Source organism: Girardinichthys multiradiatus, chromosome 7 (assembly GCF_021462225.1).
Source record: "Girardinichthys multiradiatus isolate DD_20200921_A chromosome 7, DD_fGirMul_XY1, whole genome shotgun sequence".
Lineage (NCBI taxonomy): Eukaryota > Metazoa > Chordata > Actinopteri > Cyprinodontiformes > Goodeidae > Girardinichthys > Girardinichthys multiradiatus.
In genome coordinates, this window is record NC_061800.1 from 13,587,143 (window position 1) to 13,607,392 (window position 20,250).

Consider the following 20,250-nt stretch of genomic DNA (forward strand, 5'->3'; position numbering starts at 1 on the left):
TTCTCAGACAAAACTAAAGTAGAGGGACGGACCCTGAGGATCATAATGAGTTCAAATTCCTCCTCAAAGCTCATCAGATTGCTCTCGGACTACTCCACTTAGCTAAATGCTCGTTTAGCGTTCAAACTTACCAAACACTATTATGAAAATTACGTAAGTAACATATGCCTATATTAGTTAACATTTTATAGGTTTCTAATTTCCCTACAGGTACCATAACACAGTCAAACGAACAAAGTGAAAGTGATTATTCTTCATTTAGTCTGATGTGATCAAGTGCAAATTAATATACTTTGATGCCAACAAAATTGGTTATAGTTTAACAATGTGCCAATGTACTCATTAATCTGGTCAAACAGAACAGCTCTGAATAATAGTTGTGAAGGAAAACCCTCCATGAATCCTTTGTTACACCTATTTGTCTGACAGCAACTATTTAATCCTGACAGAAAGCTAGAAAAATAAACTGCAGGCTAAATGGTCAGCAGTTTGTTTTTTTAACTGTACATGATAAAAGGCAGCATAACATATAGTAAATGTATCATCATCATCTTAACGTTGCAAAGGACTGTCTGGAATGCAACAATTATTTTCTCATTTACTCCAGGTGTTGTTAGTATGGCAATAATATATCCAGGCTGTTTGCAGGCTAACTGCAGTAGATGTCCACACACGATACATTATTCAATCCCCAAGATGCTACATGAATGTGGATATTGCCCTGGCAAATTTTACTATACACATTTAGTGCCGTCCTAATGATATCACTTTTTCACTATTAAATTACCTTTCACAAAAGTCTAAATCTGATTTCAAGGTAAGGTCAAAAGTCTGGAACTACCAGCGAAGAGTAAATCCCTTCTAATTAATATGCTTACAACGTACAAGCAAAAGAAGGTGTATGTTGTGCCTGCAGTTGTTTGTTAGTTATCCTGAACCTCTATAATGTATAACTTACACTATATTTACATCAATTGCTTTCGTGCCTTTGTTACACAAGAATAAACAAAACAAGTAAAACGAATTTGGAGAGCAACAAGACACTGTACATTAAACAACTGAGGTAGAACCCCCAGATACTCATTTAGAAACCATAGCAACCTAGTGTGAAAAACAATGAAAATAAATTCTTTTTTTTTTTTCTTCCAAATATCAGTTTATTTTTCCATCTCCATTTGTCAGAATTCCATGTTTTGGAAAGTTCAAATTCTTTAAAATATGAAAGTTTCCAATATTTAGGAGAGTTTTTATTTTCAGTAAAGTATAAACTCTACTACTGTCACACAACATTCAATCTCTATTACATAGGGTATTATAATATTATGATTTGTGCTCTACCAATAAACTAAGTTACATTTAGGATGGTTTTATTTGGTTCTGTTTGCTGTTTGAAAACCCAACAGCATTTTCCCAGTATTCCCAATATTTTCTCAGAGTTTTTGGCCATTTCTGCTGGTTTGATAAAGCTGCTTTAATCTTCTAACAACATAAACTAAACATTAGTTTCTATAGGACCACCTGACTAAGCACATACAACCACAGAAAGTGTTTCACATCTCTCTGTGATGTTTCTGAGGTGCTAGGCTGAAGTCATCTAGCTTTCATCTGTTGTGATATGACTCATTTATTTTTTCCTTTGTTGCTCCAATTGGGTGAACATACATACACATGTATGTACACACGTGTTCTTTTATTTTTTGTTATTTTTGTTTATCTCTTCTTAAGTTTATACATTTATATTTGATGTCTGTACAATGTAAGCATGTGAAGGTCAAGTCACCTGCATAAACTTGGCCTACCAAGCTGATTCTGAATTAAGCGTTTTTAATCAAAACTAACAAAAAGAGCTGTTCCCCTGCCTCATAAACCAAACATTCGGTTTCAAATCATGTATTAATTAATAACTTGTGGCAATGTAGCACAGAAACAAGATGATTGCTTCGCATTAGGAAATGAACATTTCTCTATAATTAATACCAACAACCTGTTTGTTTTATATGCTGCAAAACCCTTGCGAGTGCCACTCATAGGCCCTCCAACTCACTTTGCATGTTTTCTTCAGCTACAGAACACTTACTATACAGGTCAATAAAGTTCAATATTTTCCATAATGTAATGATGAAAATTTAACATTCATATATTTTAGATTCATTGCACACTAACTGAAATATTTCAGGTCTTTTATTGTCTTAATACGGATGATTTTGGCATACAGCTCATGAAAACCCAAAATTCCTATCTCACAAAATTAGCATATTTCATCCGACCAATAAAAGAAAAGTGTTTTTAATACAAAAAACGTCAACCTTCAAATAATCATGTACAGTTATGCACTCAATACTTGGTCGGGAATCCTTTTGCAGAAATGACTGCTTCAATGCGGCGTGGCATGGAGGCAATCAGCCTGTGGCACTGCTGAGGTCTTATGGAGGCCCAGGATGCTTCGATAGCGGCCTTTAGCTCATCCAGAGTGTTGGGTCTTGAGTCTCTCAACGTTCTCTTCACAATATCCCACAGATTCTCTATGGGGTTCAGGTCAGGAGAGTTGGCAGGCCAATTGAGCACAGTGATACCATGGTCAGTAAACCATTTACCAGTGGTTTTGGCACTGTGAGCAGGTGCCAGGTCGTGCTGAAAAATGAAATGTTCATCTCCATAAAGCTTTTCAGCAGATGGAAGCATGAAGTGCTCCAAAATCTCCTGATAGCTAGCTGCATTGACCCTGCTCTTGATAAAACACAGTGGACCAACACCAGCAGCTGACACGGCACCCCAGACCATCACTGACTGTGGGTACTTGACACTGGACTTCTGGCATTTTGGCATTTCCTTCTCCCCAGTCTTCCTCCAGACAAGGCACCTTGATTTCCGAATGACACGCAGAATTTGCTTTCATCCGAAAAAAGTACTTTGGACCACTGAGCAACAGTCCAGTGCTGCTTCTCTGTAGCCCAGGTCAGGCGCTTCTGCCGCTGTTTCTGGTTCAAAAGTGGCTTGACCTGGGGAATGCGGCACCTGTAGCCCATTTCCTGCACACGCCTGTGCACAGTGGCTCTGGATGTTTCTACTCCAGACTCAGTCCACTGCTTCCGCAGGTCCCCCAAGGTCTGGAATCGGCCCTCCTCCACAATCTTCCTCAGGGTCCGGTCACCTCTTCTCGTTGTGCAGCGTTTTCTGCCACACTTTTTCCTTCCCACAGACTTCCCACTGAGGTGCCTTGATACAGCACTCTGGGAACAGCCTATTCGTTCAGACATGTCTTTCTGTGTCTTACCCTCTTGCTTGAGGGTGTCAATAGTGGCCTTCTGGACAGCAGTCAGGTCGGCAGTCTTACCCATGATTGGGGTTTTGAGTGATGAACCAGGCTGGGAGTTTTAAAGGCCTCAGGAATCTTTTGCAGGTGTTTAGAGTTAACTCGTTGATTCAGATGATTAGGTTCATAGCTCGTTTAGAGACCCTTTTAATGATATGCTAATTTTGTGAGATAGGAATTTTGGGTTTTCATGAGCTGTATGCCAAAATCATCCGTATTAAGACAATAAAAGACCTGAAATATTTCAGTTAGTGTTCAATGAATCTAAAATATATGAATGTTAAATTTTCATCATTACATTATGGAAAATAATGAACTTTATCACAATATGCTAATTTTTTGAGAAGGACCTGTACTAACATGAACTTTAGGTTAAGGATTTAACCCCGGTTCTCTGAAACATGAGTGAGGTATCTCACTATGGGACACGCCTCCAGCGCCTGTCCCCCAGAAGCTCTATTACATTACACCAGTCTTGACTGGCAGGCGGAAGTGACGTCCGCTCCCATGGGAGGGACTTCCTCCCAGTATAAAAGTCGACGTCACGTTGGTGATCTTCAGTTTAATAAGCACACCTCTTCCTCGCTCCCTGCAAGGAGGGTGATCTGGTGAGATACCTCACTCATGTTTCAGAGAACCGGAGTTAAATCCTTAACCTAAAGTTTTCTTTCAACATTCGTTTTGGTATCTCACTATGGGATATTTCTGCTCCCGTATTGCCAGATAAGCTCACTCGAAGACCAACAGATGCATCTTGCATCTGTTGGTCTTCACCCAGAACCGTGTGAGCCAGTGTGGGCCTGGTGACATCCAGTTTATAGAACCTAGTGAAGGTGTGAGGGGTCGCCCAGTTGGCAGCCTCACATATTTCCTCCACAGGTATACCCTGGAACAATGCCCAGGATGAGGCCACACCACGAGTGGAATGAGCCCGCAGACCTGCAGGGGGTGCAAGGCCTCTGCTCTCATAAGCCATAATAATAGAACCCACTACCCAATGCGAAAGACGTTGCTTTGTGAGAGGCTTTCCTTTATGTGATGAAGACCACGACACAAACAGCTGCTCTGATTTACAAAAATCTGCTGTTTTTTCCACATATAACCACAGAGCTCGTACTGGGCAGAGCGTATGCAGTCGTTCATGCTCCTGAGAGGAGAATGGTGGTGGGTAGAAAGCCATTAATTCAAGGGCACGGCATGGCAGAGCCATAGCAACCTTAGATATAAAGGCAGGATTAGGTTTCAGTAAAACCCTTGACTCACCCAGAAATTGCATGCAGGACGGGTTAACTGAGAGCACTTGAATGTCACTCGCACGCTTAGCAGAAACCAGAGCAATCAATAAGGCCATTTTAAAGGAAAGCACTTTGAGCTCAACCTGCTGCAACGGTTCGAACGGTGCACGTGACAACGCATCGAGTACCATAGGTAAATCCCATGAAGGAGTGAGGCTCCTCGACACTGGACGGAGCCGTCGTGCACCTTTCATGAATTGACACACCAGGGGGTGCTGCCCCACTGTTTTGTCACCAAAGCCAACCTGACAGGCTGAAATAGCAGCCAGGTACATCTTCACAGTGGAAAAAGCCAAGCCTTTATTCAACAGTGCCTGCAGAAAAGTTAAAATGTCCGACACAGGGCTTTGCATTACGCTCACCATAGGTTTTGCGCACCAACCCACGAATGCCTGCCATTTACCCTCATACAGGTTACGCGTGGAAACGGCCCTTGCATTTTGAATTGTGTCAATAACGTTCTGGGGAAGCCCACTGGCAGCCAGATTTAACCCCTCACAGGCCAGGCCCATAGGGCCATGCGCTCTGGATGCGGATGAAATATTTCTCCGCGTGCCTGCGTCAGGAGATCTCTGCAGAGGGGAAGCCGCCATGGCTCGCCGTGTAGCATCTGAAAAATCTCCGCTAGCCAATGTTTCCCTGGCCAGCGGGGAGCTATCAGAATGAGTGAGTGTTTTCCCTCTCGCACCCTGGCGAGAGTAGGAATGATCAGTTCCAGCGGGGGAAAGGCGTACAGTAGGACCGGCGGCCATTTTTGCGCTAGAGCATCCAGCCCAAGCGGAGCTTGTTGCTCTGTCAGTGAGAAAAACATCGGACACTGAGCATTTTCCCCTGATGCGAAGAGGTCGACCTCCGCTCGGCCGTACCTCTTCCATATCTTCTCGCTGTGGAGTTTCCACTCTTTGTAGCGGGGATTGCCCCTTGACAGCAGATCCGCGCCTCTGTTCATTACCCCTGGCACGTGAATCGCTCTTAGTGGCAGCAAGTGTGAGCTGGTCCAGATTATCAGTCTGTATGCCAGCTCGTGTAAATGATGTGAGCGCAGACCCCCCTGTCTGTTGATGTAAGCAACCACTGTTGTGTTGTCCGTTCTGACCAAAACATGGTGCCCTTTGATAAAGGGCAGAAAGTGTCTCAGTGCCAGCATCACGGCCAGGAGTTCCAGACAATTTATGTGAGCTGTCTGTGTTTGTGGACTCCAAACACCGTTTACCATCATCCCCTCGTGAGTGGCTCCCCAGCCTGTCAGCGAGGCGTCTGTGGTAATTACCTTCCTCGTCAGGATGGTTCCCATGGTAACGCCGGTGTTGATAAAACCGGGACGCTTCCACGGGCTCAGCGCACGTACACATATGAGAGAAACCAGGACGCTGCGGTGAGCATGGCGTGTGGGGCTCAAGCTGAGTGACGCCACCCACCTTTGAAACGGGCGCATGTGTAGAGGGCCGAGTGTGATGACCCCCAGCGCAGACGCCATCAGACCGAGCAGTCTGAGGCATAACCTGAATTTCACCTGTGTGCCTCTGCGAAAGAGTGCCAGACAAGCCTGAAAGGCTTTTACTCGTTCCGCTGAGAGGCGCGCTCTGAACTTGACTGAATTCAGGGACAGGCCAATGAAGGTGATTGTTTGTACTGGGGTTCAAATGCTCTTTTCCCAGTTTATTGTGAATCCCAGGGCTGTCAGATGTAAAGTAAGCATCTCGGCATGCGTCCTGAGCTCCTCTAAAGACTGAGCTGCAATCAGCCAATCGTCTATATACGTCGCCAGACGCATCCACCTTTCCCTCAGAGGCGCAATGGCTGCCTCGGTGCATTTCACGAACACACGTGGGCTCAGCGAGAGGCCAAAAGGAAGTACCAGGTACTCGTATATCTTTCCCTGAAACGCAAATCTGAGGTATTTTCTGTGAGGGGGGTATATAGGGATATGGAAATATGCGTCTTTCAAGTCTATGGAGACAAACCAGTCTCCTTGACGCACAAACTTTATCAGAGCTGCGTGTGTTAGCATCCTGAACGAATACCATCTCAGATATGTGTTCAGAGCCCGCAGATCCAATATCGGTCGCAGACCCCCGCCCCTTTTCGGCACGAGAAAGTATCTGGAGTAAAACCCGTCTCTGCTTTGCTCCTGCGGTACCAGCCGGACAGCTCTTTTGTGCTGCAGGGAAATTATTTCCTCTTGCAGGACGCGAGTGGACTCTCCCCGGGCGTATGACTGTACTATGCCCTTGAAACAGGGTGGGGCTGTCACAAATTGGAGCCTGTATCCCTTGGATACAGTCTTTATCACCCAATTTGACGCTCCACACGCTCGCCACAGCTGAGTGTTGTTTGCCAGTGGACCTAAAGGTGCTTCCGTGTAAACACTGCGCAACACCGGCTGTGGGATCTGCTGTTCCGCTACAACTGCCAGCTGCGCTCGCCCCACGTCTGCTTCTTCCACAGAAAAAACAGCCTGCTGTATTAGAGGTAGGGTGAGAGCTCCCCCTTGAGGCCTCATGTGCAACTGTGGCAAGGATGGAGCAGGAGCTCCAGCCTGCCGCTGTGCCAAAGCTGGAGCGAGAGCTCCCCCGTGTGGCCTCATGTGCAGCTGCACGGCCATGACCTGTCCTTGTGTTATTTTTAACATATTTTTAATGTTTTTTTGTTGTTGCTGCGCCCTCGGCTCCAGGCCTGGATGCATGCCAGAAAACAACTTTATTGAACATGTTGTGAAGGGGGAAGGTTGTGTTTTTAGACACTGGCATGTGTTTGTGCACTGGTGTGTGCTTTCTGGCCACAGCTGCGGCTCCACTGAGCTCTCGGTGGCTTTGATCCTCCTCCGCTTCGGTTGGCTCTGAACGATGAGCTCCAACGTCGGCTCTGCAGGCCATTTGAGTTGCCTTGAACGTGGCGTTCTGAACTCAAACTGGGACAGGATGTGTCCTGGTAGGGGGGGTGCAGGTGTCTGGCAGATCCTGCTCTCCCACCCCGAAGACGGATCCCTAGGTAGCGCGCCTCTTTTTCTTTGTGCTCACAGTAGCGGAAGGGGTCGCTTGGTTTCCCGGCGTCGTCGGGGGATCGAATGGCTTCCTTCCCCAAGCACCTTTGAGCTCGGTTTGTTTCCCACGGTCCGCTGACTGCGGCTGAGGCTGGCGTTTGGGGATGCGGTAGGCTGGTCGAGCCGCCGCTTGAGCGAACGGCACACGGGTGCTGGAGGGGGAGGAGGTTGCGCTTTCCTGGGCAGACACAGCTTTAGCGCTTCACCTTCCCTCTTCTTTTCCTCACAGCGTTTTTGCATGGCTGCCACAGTGGGTCCGAATAAGCTCTTCAGGTCCACAGGGGTGTCGAGGAGCTGGTTCTTCTCTCTTTGAGACAGGCTAGACAGGTTCAGCCATCTAGCTCTCTCCTGAGTGACCATCAGGGCCATGGCTCTCCCGGATGCTTGGACAGCGCTTCTGTGGAGACGCAGGCATAGGTCTGTCACCACGCACAACTCGTCCCACAAATCGGCCATCGGTGTGCCAGTCATCTGCTCCTGTAATTCCGCTTGGTAAGCGAGGAGAAGAGATGAAGCGTTTAAGGCTTTAACAGATGCAGCCACCGCCTTGTAGCTTTTCTCATTCAGAGCGGACTGAAAAGAATCAGCTTTGAAGGGACTTTTGCGATGGGTGCAGGTGAGATGCCAGCAGAGGTTCTACGAGAGGCAGATGTGAAAAATCGCCGGCCTCCATGCCCGTCCAGTCCAGCGCGACCCTCCCAGGGCGGGGTTCTTGGCGGTGAAAGGATTGCTCCAAGACCGGGTTGCTTCCTCGAGGCACTCGGGAAAGACCGGCAACAGCTGTCTGCTGGAAGATTTGGCTCTCGGAAGCCGCTTCCCCTCATATCGAGATGTGGTAGTTTCGGTGAGGGTTTCCGGCCACTCGATGCCCAGCTTCTTTGCTGCCCTTCTGCAGACATCATGCAGGTCCGTTGCAGTCGGGTTTGGGGAACCGCAGCGGCTGGTGTCATCCATCACCGAGGGCTTTGCAACCGACTGGATGGCATAAGGCCCGCAGTCCAGCTCGTTGTCGTCAGACCCGAGACTGATGGACTCCACTTCAGATTCGGACTCGGCATTAGCAAGAGAGCTGAAACCTGGAAGTGCGGCCTCGTCTTCCTCTGGGTCAGTCAGTGGCGCGACAGCGTCGAGCTGATCACCCCAACTGGCTCCAGCCAAAGTGGGCTCTCTCTCATCAGTACCAGGAAGCTCCGGTGGCGGGGGATTGGCTACCCCCATCATAGGATCAACCTCTGACAGGCTAGCTTGGCGTGCTAGCCTGCACCGACGAGACTTAAGGGAGAGCCGTGCACAGTGCTCGCAGCTCGCTGGTGACGCCAACGCATGTTGCAGCCCCAGACACGAAGCGCAGACAGAGTGGGTATCTGCCCCAGCTATGAGATTGCCACATGTGCAGGTTCTAGATGGTGGTTTGACTCTGTTCATGGTGAGAACGAGTGCAAGTTACACAACTTCTTAAGCTCCGTTAAGGTTGCAGCTAGTTTGGTGACCAGTTGCAGCGCTGCTGTTTGGCGACAGACCAGCGTTGAAAGGGACTCAGAACAGTCGAGCACAGTTATTGAGAAGCGCTCGGCGACCGAGGTGTTAGCTCGCTCTGTGAACAGTTAAGCTAGCTCAAGATACTGTAATGACCGTCTGAGAGGTGCTTCTGGGAGTGAGAAGAGGTGTTAGACTGAAGATCACCTACGTGACGTCAACTTTTATACTGGGAGGAAGTCCCTCCCATGGGAGCGGACGTCACTTCCGCCTGCCAGTCAAGACTGGCGTAATGTAATAGAGCTTCTGGGGGACAGGCGCTGGAGGGGTGTCCCATAGTGAGATACCGAAACGAATGTTGAAAGAGAACTACTGTTCTATTTCTTAGGGGACCATGTCGCATTTTGTTTTTAGGTCTATCCTTGTTCCAACATACCTTATTAAAATAATTGTCTCCTGGAGCGGTCACTAAGCTCTGAAGGAACCTGCTAACGACCCATTCCTTTAAATCAGGTTTAATCAGCACATTGTGTAAAAGTGATCCAGATACCTACCGACATTGTTGAGGGCGCTGCCTGTGGATGGAGACACTTGGAGGAGGCGTGGGTCGATGAACGGAGTGAAGGACGAAGAGGACTTGTGTTTCTGCATGTTGTTACTCGACTGGCTCTACGGGTGGAAAAGAAGGCGTTTTAATGGTGACAGAACATCACACGTCTGCATGGTTTAGGGTTTAAAGGACCTACAGTAAATACCATATTCATAAAGACTAGTTAACATGACACTGTGCTTATACACTACGTGTTTCATGCAAACATAATGGGCATGGCAATCCAGGGGTAAAATAAGACATACCAACAAAAAAGGTAAAAACAGTGTTAAAAAGTAAAAAAACAAAACAAAAATACATATGGATGTGGCTGATTCACCGAAAACAACAACACAAGAGGGATAGAAATGTAGCTATAAAAAAACGTTTTCCATGGATTGAAAGCATACTTGCCATTGTACTGTTTAGTGGCCTGTGTGCTATGAACTACTGTCTGGGAAATGTAAGAACAAACCCTGTTTGCTGAAAATAGGCAACATTGAGATATATGAGATAGTTTCCAATAATTTTTGATTAAAAACACAAACTGTTTCAAGAGGACCTTTAAACAATAAGTCATCGAAGTTAAATCTTTTAACTGGAGAGAATCTGAATTTTACTAAAGAAATCAGTCAACCACATTTCGGAACGTCTTCATGAGGAGTGGTCAAGAGGGAGGGCAAGTAGTGGCCAGTAGAGGGCACTCTGCTTATTTAGGGACATGAAAATATGTAGGTCATATACACAATATCATCAAGCCAGCTGATAAATATTTTATAACTATGTTTTGTCACTGTTTGCCTTCTAAAAGTCCAAATATGTTGCCCCCTGGCAGATATGTGTAAAAATAAAACCATCTCTTATTGTAGCAGCATAATCTCACATTCACAGCTGTTCAAAAATACAACCTTCAATCTTTGTGTGCACTTATTTATTGGGAATAAATACCATGTTCAGAAATGATCGTTTTTTAACAAACTTACTAGTGGCACAAAATTGTCACCCTGAACAATCCCTTAAAGGAAATGTTAGTGAAGTTGCTTTGTAATTTATACCTTACTTTTTTTAGTGATCCAAAAAAAAGAAAAAAGACTTAAGGTTCAGATTTGCAGGAGCAAACACTCCAGGTGGGTTTGACATAAGACAAAGAATGAATATTTGTGACAGCACCATGTGCCCACTGTTAAGCATGAGGGAGGATCTGTGATACCGTGGGCCCATTGCTCCTCCAGACGCTTAGAACCTTTAAAATCTCTGTGACTCTGAAATATGAGATAATTTTAAATAAAAATATGGTAGACTGTGTCTTTTAGCAGAACAATGATCTACAATATATGGTCAAATCCAAACAGAAATGGTTCATCACTTACAAAGTCAACCTTCTTCTATAGTCATTTTTGTCTCTAGACCTACAGGGACTAGGAAAGCTGTGGGGTGGGCTGAAAAGAAGAGAGCATACAAAAGAAGCCAAGAGTCTAGGATGAGTCTAGAGAGATTGTGCATAAAAGGAAACAAAAAACCCTCTCTCTATATGCTCCAACTTTGTGAAATATTACAAAAGAAGGCTAAGTGCTGTTCTATCGGTAAAAAAAGGTTGTACAAGGTTTCGACAGCAGGGGCACCAATAATTGTGCTAACAGCTGTAACAATTATTGCTTAACATGGAATTTTTTTTCCACAAATGAATTAATATAGGGAAATTGTAGTTTTTTTTGTCTTTGTCAGATCATGCTACTGCAATAGAAGATACATTTATCTTAAGGATTTACACACATCTTTACCAGGGGGGCAAACAAGCTGTCCATGTCTCTATTATACCATTGTCTGCCCGGTTCTCATGGTTGCTTATGTCGGGGCTGGATGACATACCTCTGTGAGGATACCGAGCTTCTCCAGGGGACTCTGGGGGGACATGGTGGAGGGACTGGCAAGGCTGGAGGAAGAAGGGGAGTTGGATGCGGAGGAGGAGGGGGAGGAATGGTGGCTCTGTTGGATCAGGTCTGGGAGGTGATGGATGCGGCCAGCAAAGCCATTCCTGTCAGCATGCTGCGTGGGGTGGTGGTGGTGGTGGTGATGATGATGGTTTGGGGGGCTGGGGGTGTGGAGGATGAGTCCCTGCCCTGAAGCCGAGCCGGGGCTCGGAGAGAAGCCTGCAAGTAGGCTAAGGGTCTGCGTTTGGCCTGACGTGGGGGCCACACGCTTTCTGTTGTCACCTGCACTCTGGAAGTAAAAAGAGGGGTAGACAAGTGTGGGTCTATATGTGTTCCTGATGAGCTCAGGGGAAGGGAACGTGTTAGCTGGAGCATAGGGCAGGCTACAGTGGCTATTCTAAAGGTGGAAAGAAAACTCTTGTTAGCAGTTTGTTATTTGGTTAGATTGTGTAGTTCATTTTGCTCATTCTTAGCACTATTTAGCAGTGTTTGATCCAGACAGAATAGGAAAAATGCGAGTCATCTTATGTCATTTAATGAAGTTCAAGATTTACAGTGCATATAGATAATAATACCCCTAGAACTTTCTCACATTTTGCAATGTTACTGCCACAAACAATGCATTTTATTATGATTTGAAACAGACCAAAACTACAAAAGTAGTGCATCACTGTAAGGTAAAAAACAAAATGATGCAAGGATTTCAACGTTGCATTCAAATAAAAATCTGAAACGTGTGGCGTGCATTTGCATTCTGTCACCCATTCACTTATATGCTAAATAAAATCTAACAAGGCTTGCCTTCAGAAATCATGTCATATTAAACAGAGTCCACCTATGTGTAATTTTATAATTCTAGCTGTTCTACAAAGGCCAGAGGTTTGTTAGAGAACGTTGGTGATCAAACAGCATAACGAAGACCAAGGAACACAGCAGACAGGTACTACTTAATCTATCATCTGAAAATGAAAACAGTATGACACAACTGCAAACCTAGCAAGAAATTGTGTTTGCAGTAAGATGCTGCATATCTTCTATAAGTGTGATGTGGACAGTGAGATCTCTTCTGCCATCATCTGCTGGGGAAGCAGCATCGGAGCCACAGAAACCTTCATAATTGAGCTACAACAGCATTTAATTTCCTTTTGGGATGTATAAAGTATTTTTGAATTGAACTGAATTTGAAATGACAACCTAAACTGACTGGTGTTAATCAGAGGCCCATGATTACTCTGGAGGAGCTGCAGGAATCTACAGCTAAGTTGGAAAATATGTTGACAGGTCAACTGTAAGTTGTGCACTTCACAAATCTGATCATGTCAGAGGGGATGTAAGAAAAAGCTTTTGTTGAAAGAAAAAGCTTAGGAAGTGCAGTTAGCAGTTTGACCCAAGTCCTGTAGGGGGCACAGCAAACATGTGGAAGAAGAAGACTTTCTTGTGAGATGAGACAAACATGTAACTTTCAGGACAACTTGTGAAACGCTATGTGTGGACAAAAACTAACACTGCAGAAAACCCTGAACACACCCTACCTACAGTTAATAATGGTGGTGGCAGCATCAGACTGTAAGGATTTTAGCAAAAAGCAGGGAAGATGGTTAGGGTAAACAGGAGGATGGATGGAACTAAACAGAAGGCCATCCTGGAAGAAAACCTGTTAAAGGCTGCAAGACTTGAGACTGAAGTTCACCTTCCAGGAGGACAAAGACCCTGAACTTACAGAGAGAGCTACAATGGGATGGTTTAGATCAAAGCATGTTCATGATAGAAGGGCCCAGTTAAAGTCCAGAACTCAATCAAATTGAAAATCTGTGGCAAGACTTAAAGCTTAATGTTCACAGTTTTAGCCCGCCTGAAAAAGGCCAAAAAATGTGGGCAGAAAAATCTGTCTCTTGTTGGTTTAAACTGGTAGAGACCATTGTTGTTGCAGGGAAGATACTACTATTGACCCAGGGAACTGAATACAAATGCATACCTCACTTTTAAGAGTTTTATTCTAAAAAATGTTGATACCACTGAAGTTAGTGGTTGTAATATGAAAAAATGTAAAACATGTTTAAGTGGTATTTCTGTATAAACAAGTCACTGTAAATGGATCCACATTACATAAGTGATTCAGTTTCATGTTGTTAGTTTGAGTTAAAAAAATAAATCTGTAAGCAGCTACTGTATTAATCTCCTTCTACTGTGAAAACAGCTGCAAAGTATGCAAGAACAGAAAATAATCAACAATGTACAACAAAATGAATGAACACTGGGGAAATGTATAAACAACAACACAATGAACAGAAGGCAAGCAGTAAATGAATGGCATTTTTTTCCTTCTCAGCTGGTACCTGTCTGACAACCAGCGTGCTGTCTTTGCACCGGGTCGTCCCTGCTTTGTTCTCACCCTCGTCGTGAACTATCATGGTTTTCACTGACTCTGTCTCCCCGTTACTCAGCTTGGAAGAACTGAAGAAGAGAAGAAGCATTCGATACAAACATGAAGCATAGGCAGCGTGTCTATGTCTCTCTGGTATGTTTAAACTGATGGATAATGTTGCCTTGTTCAGCACGTACACAGCTTTGGTGTCTTCTGGCCCAGATGTCGACTCTTCACCTGCCTCCTGGTCCACCTCTTCATCATCATCTTCATCAGTGGTGTCTGAGTCTTCGCTGGAGGATGAGTATTCTGTCACCTTACCCTGGGGACGAACATCATCCACTGCACGCAGCTCCTTCGCCAGAGCGGTCAGGTCCTACAGATCATGAAGGGGGACAAGTTATTCATTTTCACTGAACACATTTTTTCTCTGTTTATCTGAGTTTTGCCCCCTTTTAATGCCAGTTGTTAGAACGATAACAACAGATTGTATTGCTGATTGTCTTTAAGTGAAGCAGGAAACAGAATACTGCTGGAGAGGAAGTGATTTTAGTGATAAACCAGCCAATGAGAAGCAAAACAAAGGACTGAGGAGAGAAATGACCATACGACAGATAGCTGATGCTCTTCAAGCTGCTGGAAGGAAGGTTAGTGGATTAATTTGAATGATTAAACAATAAACAGAGCTGCAAAGATGAAAATAAATTACTTTATCCATGTTAGACAAAGCATGGGTTAAAATGGCAGCCGTGCACCAAGAGAGTCCAGTGGAAAGGTTTAAATCAAGAATTGGAAACCACGTTAGCAACAAAGCTCAGTCCAACGGCAACAACAACCGTATATTAATATCTGATTGGATCGCCCAATGGATGGAGAGCAGAACTACACACACACACTTCAGATTTCAGACAAACCCAAGGCAGAAGGTTCAAGATCTGAGCCAGCTAGAGAGCTACAGTTCTGGCTCTGAGTCAACTCTCACCGCTGGTTTGTTCGGCCTCACCAAGTCCCTCCTCTCCTCCGGCTTTTTCCCAGCATTCTCTGGTCGCTGGAGGGGCGAACCCTCCGCTTTGGAAGAAGCTGAAGAAGGTGGAGTAGGCGGTAAGATTAGGGAAAAAAAAAGATCTACAATTTAAAATGTGCATGTGTGGTTTAATGTAGCGTCTTTACGAAAGTCGGACTATCTACAACTCTGCCTGTTTGATATTTGGTGTTGAAGTGCGTGTGAACTCACAGCGGGCCCTGAACCTCTCTCCAGAGCCACATTGAGAGCTGGAGTTACTGGAGCTGCTGGAGGAACTGGAGCCTCCGCTGCCGCTACTACCGCTCGTTTTGGGAACAAGTTTCTCCACCCGTTCCCACAGGAGCCGAGGCTCTGCTGAACTGCAGAGGCAGGAGAGGCAGCATGAAACAATCGCATAGAGAGACAGGCCTTCTGTAGTGTACACAGTGTCATCTGATTTTTAAATCCCTATCTAAAATAGTTCAAGATCCTAAGATTTTTTGATTATTGCATTTTTTTTTAAATGTACTATTAAATCTTTAGTCATGAGAAAATATGGAATGAATTCTAGATAAAAGGCTCTTTAAGTAACTTATTACTTTACTTCTCTATATTCTGATGTGGATAGTTTAAAACACTGCAGATAATTACTTTGATGTGATCACTAAGGAGGGATAACAATAATTAATGGGAAAGAAACCATAGTTTAGATTCTTGAGATCAAAAAAATTATAACACAGGGTTGTTTCAGAACATTTTGAAAAAGTATTTTACTCATAACAAAGTTTGAATACTCTCTGAATACAGAAAGAGTGGTTTTCTCAGCTTTAAGTTCGTTTAGATCTCACGTTTTTTGCTTTATTCTACTGACAGAATCCTCCACAATTGCTGGTACCCCCGATAAAGATGTGCAGAAAGCCTTAGAATATATGGTTGTTAAGGAGGTATGGTGTCCCCAAGATTCCACTCTCTGCTGCACTTCTCAAACAGTGAGGTTTAAAGATTATTATTTGACTTTTTTACATGAATACATGTACCGTATTTTCCGCACTATAAAACCTTTAATTTTTTCAACAAATGACAGTGCGCCTTGTAATCCGGAGCGCCTTATATATGGATCAATTGGTTAATTGGTTGATCCATACTGGTTGTACACGGCGCTCTGTCAAAATGTTTCAATACGACTGGTAAACTACAAAGCCGCACCGCTTGCAGCATTACGGCTACCGTAGTCAGGGGAGTCGCCGAAGTAATAGCGGTAAACACCTGTACTGTGCTTACTGCTAGTCCAACACCACTTGTGTGTGTATAACGACCCCAAAATTGCACCTTTCAAGAGACACGCTTACGATGCTGAGTTCAAACTCAAGGCTGTCAGCTACGCAGTCGAACATGGAAATAGAGCAGCAGCGAGAGAATTCAACAGTTAACGCTACTATATTGTGAATGTACTAACGTTTGCATCAAACTGTTTCTTTTACGTGTTTACTGAATCAGGGAAAAGTTCCCTTTCACATTTTAACTAACGTTTGATTTCAACTTCAACTTCATAGACCCCAATGCATTCCTAACGTGCGGTTGGCTCTATTCAATAGAATTCTATGTAGAGGAGACCTTACCATGAGAGTGAATGGAGTTATCAGAACGCTGGTTTGTAGTGTATTAATAAAGTTTGACTGACTGACTTATCTGACTGTTTTGTTGACATTCTCTTTAGCACAGCTCCATCTAGTGGATGCATAACGCAACCCCAGTCAAACGTTTGACTGCAGTAGCTTCTATTCTATGCGCCTTATAATCCGGTGCGCCCTATATATGAAAAAAGTTCTAAAATAGGCCATTCATTGAAGGTGCGCCTTATAGTGCGGAAAATATGGGTACCTAAATAAATAGCTGAAAATGCTTTAATTATTAAAGCATTTTAATATATATGTGAGACGATTCTTCTGCAAAAAGACAATTGATGTATTTTTAGGCTTTTTACTCATCTTTACGAGGAATGCCAATAATTATGGAAGGTGCTGCACTGATATCCAGTAATTGTGTACATGCACACGTAATAATTCACTAAAGGATCTACTAAAATCCTTTCCAGGTTTCTATTTTGATGTGTGTTTTGTACTCTAATGAGAAAAAAGTGTGATAGAGTAAGAAATGATAAGAGAACAAAATAACACAAAAGCTAAAGTGTGATAAAAAAAAAATTCCTCCACTTCTAAGTTTACCTGCCAGCATTTCGAAGGACGTCCCTGCTCTGTGGGGCGTTGCTATGGTGATGAGGCGAGTCTCGCCTTGACAACACCGGAGACCTCGATGTTGTCCTTAAAGGAACCTTTCATGATAGAAACATTGACCGGCTTACATGTCAACACTCTGAAAGCATGGCTGTGCATCAGTTTAACAGCATTTAACAGAATATATGTTTCAAGTCTGTCGAAACATGTGAATATATCATTCTGGGTACTGGGTAGTTCCTAAAAATACATCTTTTAAACACTCTTGTTCCCTCATCGCTAAACTACTATCTACATCAATCCCTGTCACACAATCTAAACCATTCCTCTACCTTGACACAATCAGAGCATCAGTGGGAAACAACAGGGTCACAGCAGACATATCAGCAGATGCTGATATGTTTACTTCAATTCGTACATACTTAAGGATGTTTTGTAAAAGTGGCAAAAGGCTGAATACATGAAGAACTGACTTCAGCTGATAACAGTTAGGCAGAACATATTACAGCAAACCTGCTCTGTTTCGTTATTTTAAGCTTTCAACTTCTGTCCGTTGTAGAACATGCTGGATTTAGAAATGTTTGCTTTTTAGAAATCTGAGGAGGTATGACCTACATTGTCCAGGGAATACACACAAAAACAGCTTTTTCAAGTTAGTAATGCTAATAAGATGTCTGCTAATATAAAAGCATCTGTTAGACACCTTTTCAATGTTGTAATCGCTTCGTCTACTAAGTAAATATAATATAAGAATATTTTAAATACAAGGAAAATCTGAATCTTCTGTTTTTGAACCAGAGAAATCCGTCACAAATCTCTGATCAGTGCATCTTCACAAGTAAGCTAGCTTTCTTTGTGCCAATGCTGATTCAGAAATAATCTCCCTCTTTCCAAGGATATTCAGCCAAACATGGGGAATCTCTCAGCAAAATTAATTTCCTCACATCTACTGAGAACCAATCAATACGTTTACAAATTCTAATTATATTTTTATTTGAATAAATCATTTCCCTCAAGTCAGCATTTTTCTTCAGTAGAAGCTCAGATAAAAATTCAAAAGATTAAATGATGGTGCTCATGCTGAAATGTTTCAGACCAGAACTCTCATCTCATTGGGTCATGAAACATGAATATTATGATGAAGTCCCTAGCTACACAACCACACTCGACAGCGCTCCCTTCTTACCCTCGGCGGGGCATCTTCTGACGGGACCTTTTCATTGGGCATGGGTCTGGACTGGGGATGGTTTTGTGGCTCAGTGCGTGCAGGCGTTGATGATAAGAATGATGGTGATGATGATGAGGATGGAGGAATATGGTGCTGGTGGGATTCATGGCTTTTGTGCAGGTGGTGGTTTTCAAAGCTAGGTGTTAGTGGCTCTGTGAAGGAGTGCGACCGGGACATGGCAGGTGGGGTTGAAGCGGATGAGTTTGGAGAAGCCACACTGCTGCTGCTCTTGAGAGCAGCCAGATGGGAACGGACCTTTTAGACAACAAGACAGAACACAATGGGGAGCAAGGATCAGTCTACATGCAAATAACTCAAACAAGGAAGGGGTATTCATTCATCTTTAGGGGCTTGTAAGATTGGAGCATCTATAAAACAGCTTCTTGTAAAATGCTGAGGAGCTCGGACATGAACTGCAATTATAGGGCCCTGACGTATCATTAGTGTCATTACCCTTCGAACTTTCCAACACATCACAAAATACAGCCTCAGCCCTAAATGTAATTTACTATGATGGACTAAACAGCCCTGTGTGAGATGTTTATTAAAGCTCGGAATATTGCTTGGAATAAACTTCACAACTTTATCTCTGACCTGTCAGCTGTGCTCCTTGGTCTTCATGATGCTGCTTGTTCTCTAATGTTCTCTAGCAAACATCTGAGGCCTTCAGAGAACAGCTGAATGTATGCTAAGATGAAATTAAACAGCTAGAGTCTTGTTACTAATTAGGTGACTTCTGAAATGAATTAGCTGCAGAGGATTTTATTTAGGGCTACTAGAGTAACAGGGGGTGAAAATAAAGGTATGACATACTTTTTAAAATTTATAAATACATTTGAAATTCATGCATCATTTTCTTCCCTCTTTACAATTATATACTTCTTGGCATTTGATCTATTGAATAAAATCCCCCAATAAAAAACATGGAAAATGTTAAGGGCTGTTAAAACCTAAAGACACTGTATGTACGTCCGCTAAAACTGTACACCTGACAAGGCTCCAGAAGCACAGCTGAAGCACAGCAGAGAGGGAGGGCTGCTTTTGTTAATCTTTTCAGGTTATGTTCAACTTCCTGTCACGGTTCTGCTTTAAAGTGAGGGGCTTTTCTGCCACGTATGACACAGTTGTTACTGCTTCATCCTGACACTATGGCACTGTTTTCAAAATGGCAGCAATAACAAAAAAGAATGTTGTATAATTATCAGTTAAATTAGAGTACAAAAGACATTACTGAAGCTGTCATTTATCTCACATTAGTTGCGATGCTTTATCTGACGGGCCCTGCTCAAAATTCATAATCTCCCCTCTGCAGATGGTGGGTATTAAAATCTGATACTATAAGTAAATAACAGATTTAACGCAGCGCTCTGGAACAGAAGCAATAGGAAAGGAGTGTAGTTAACCTTCTCACACACAGATTTAATCCAGGATGGGCTTCATAGATACTGTCCAAAGATTGGACACTTTTAGTTACAGCCTTGGTCATCTGGGGTCAAAGCTTCCCTGGAACTTCTTAATCTTGTCAGTGTGTCAGAAACCTTTTAAAACCCAACAGTAAGCCGACATAACCGGCAAGCAGACTTTCTAAATGCAAGGGTATAGATTAGGGTAACTTGCTTCTTAAAAAAACAACATGGGATCAGCTAAAAACTACAGCAGCTTAAAACAAGTGTAAGCTCCAAGAAATATAAAGGAGTGTGATATCTGCTGCTTAAGTGTCATGTGATAATAACACCACAAGATATAAATATATTTTTGGCACACCGGTGATCC

At 43.7% G+C, this 20,250-nt stretch overlaps 1 protein-coding gene across 1 annotated transcript in view; it reads right to left on the reverse strand.

Moving 5' to 3' along the window:
- Positions 1 to 20,250, reverse strand: part of map4k4 (mitogen-activated protein kinase kinase kinase kinase 4) — a 118,197-nt gene that overhangs the window by 14,188 nt on the left and 83,759 nt on the right. Inside the window, exons 16-23 of the mRNA XM_047370083.1 lie at positions 18,436 to 18,732; positions 17,241 to 17,347; positions 15,247 to 15,395; positions 14,995 to 15,092; positions 14,210 to 14,388; positions 13,984 to 14,101; positions 11,586 to 11,936; positions 9,682 to 9,796 (exon numbers count right to left, since the gene is read on the reverse strand). Of these exons, the coding sequence (XP_047226039.1) occupies positions 9,682 to 9,796; positions 11,586 to 11,936; positions 13,984 to 14,101; positions 14,210 to 14,388; positions 14,995 to 15,092; positions 15,247 to 15,395; positions 17,241 to 17,347; positions 18,436 to 18,732 (1,414 nt within the window). The remainder of the gene's footprint in view (positions 1 to 9,681; positions 9,797 to 11,585; positions 11,937 to 13,983; positions 14,102 to 14,209; positions 14,389 to 14,994; positions 15,093 to 15,246; positions 15,396 to 17,240; positions 17,348 to 18,435; positions 18,733 to 20,250) is intronic.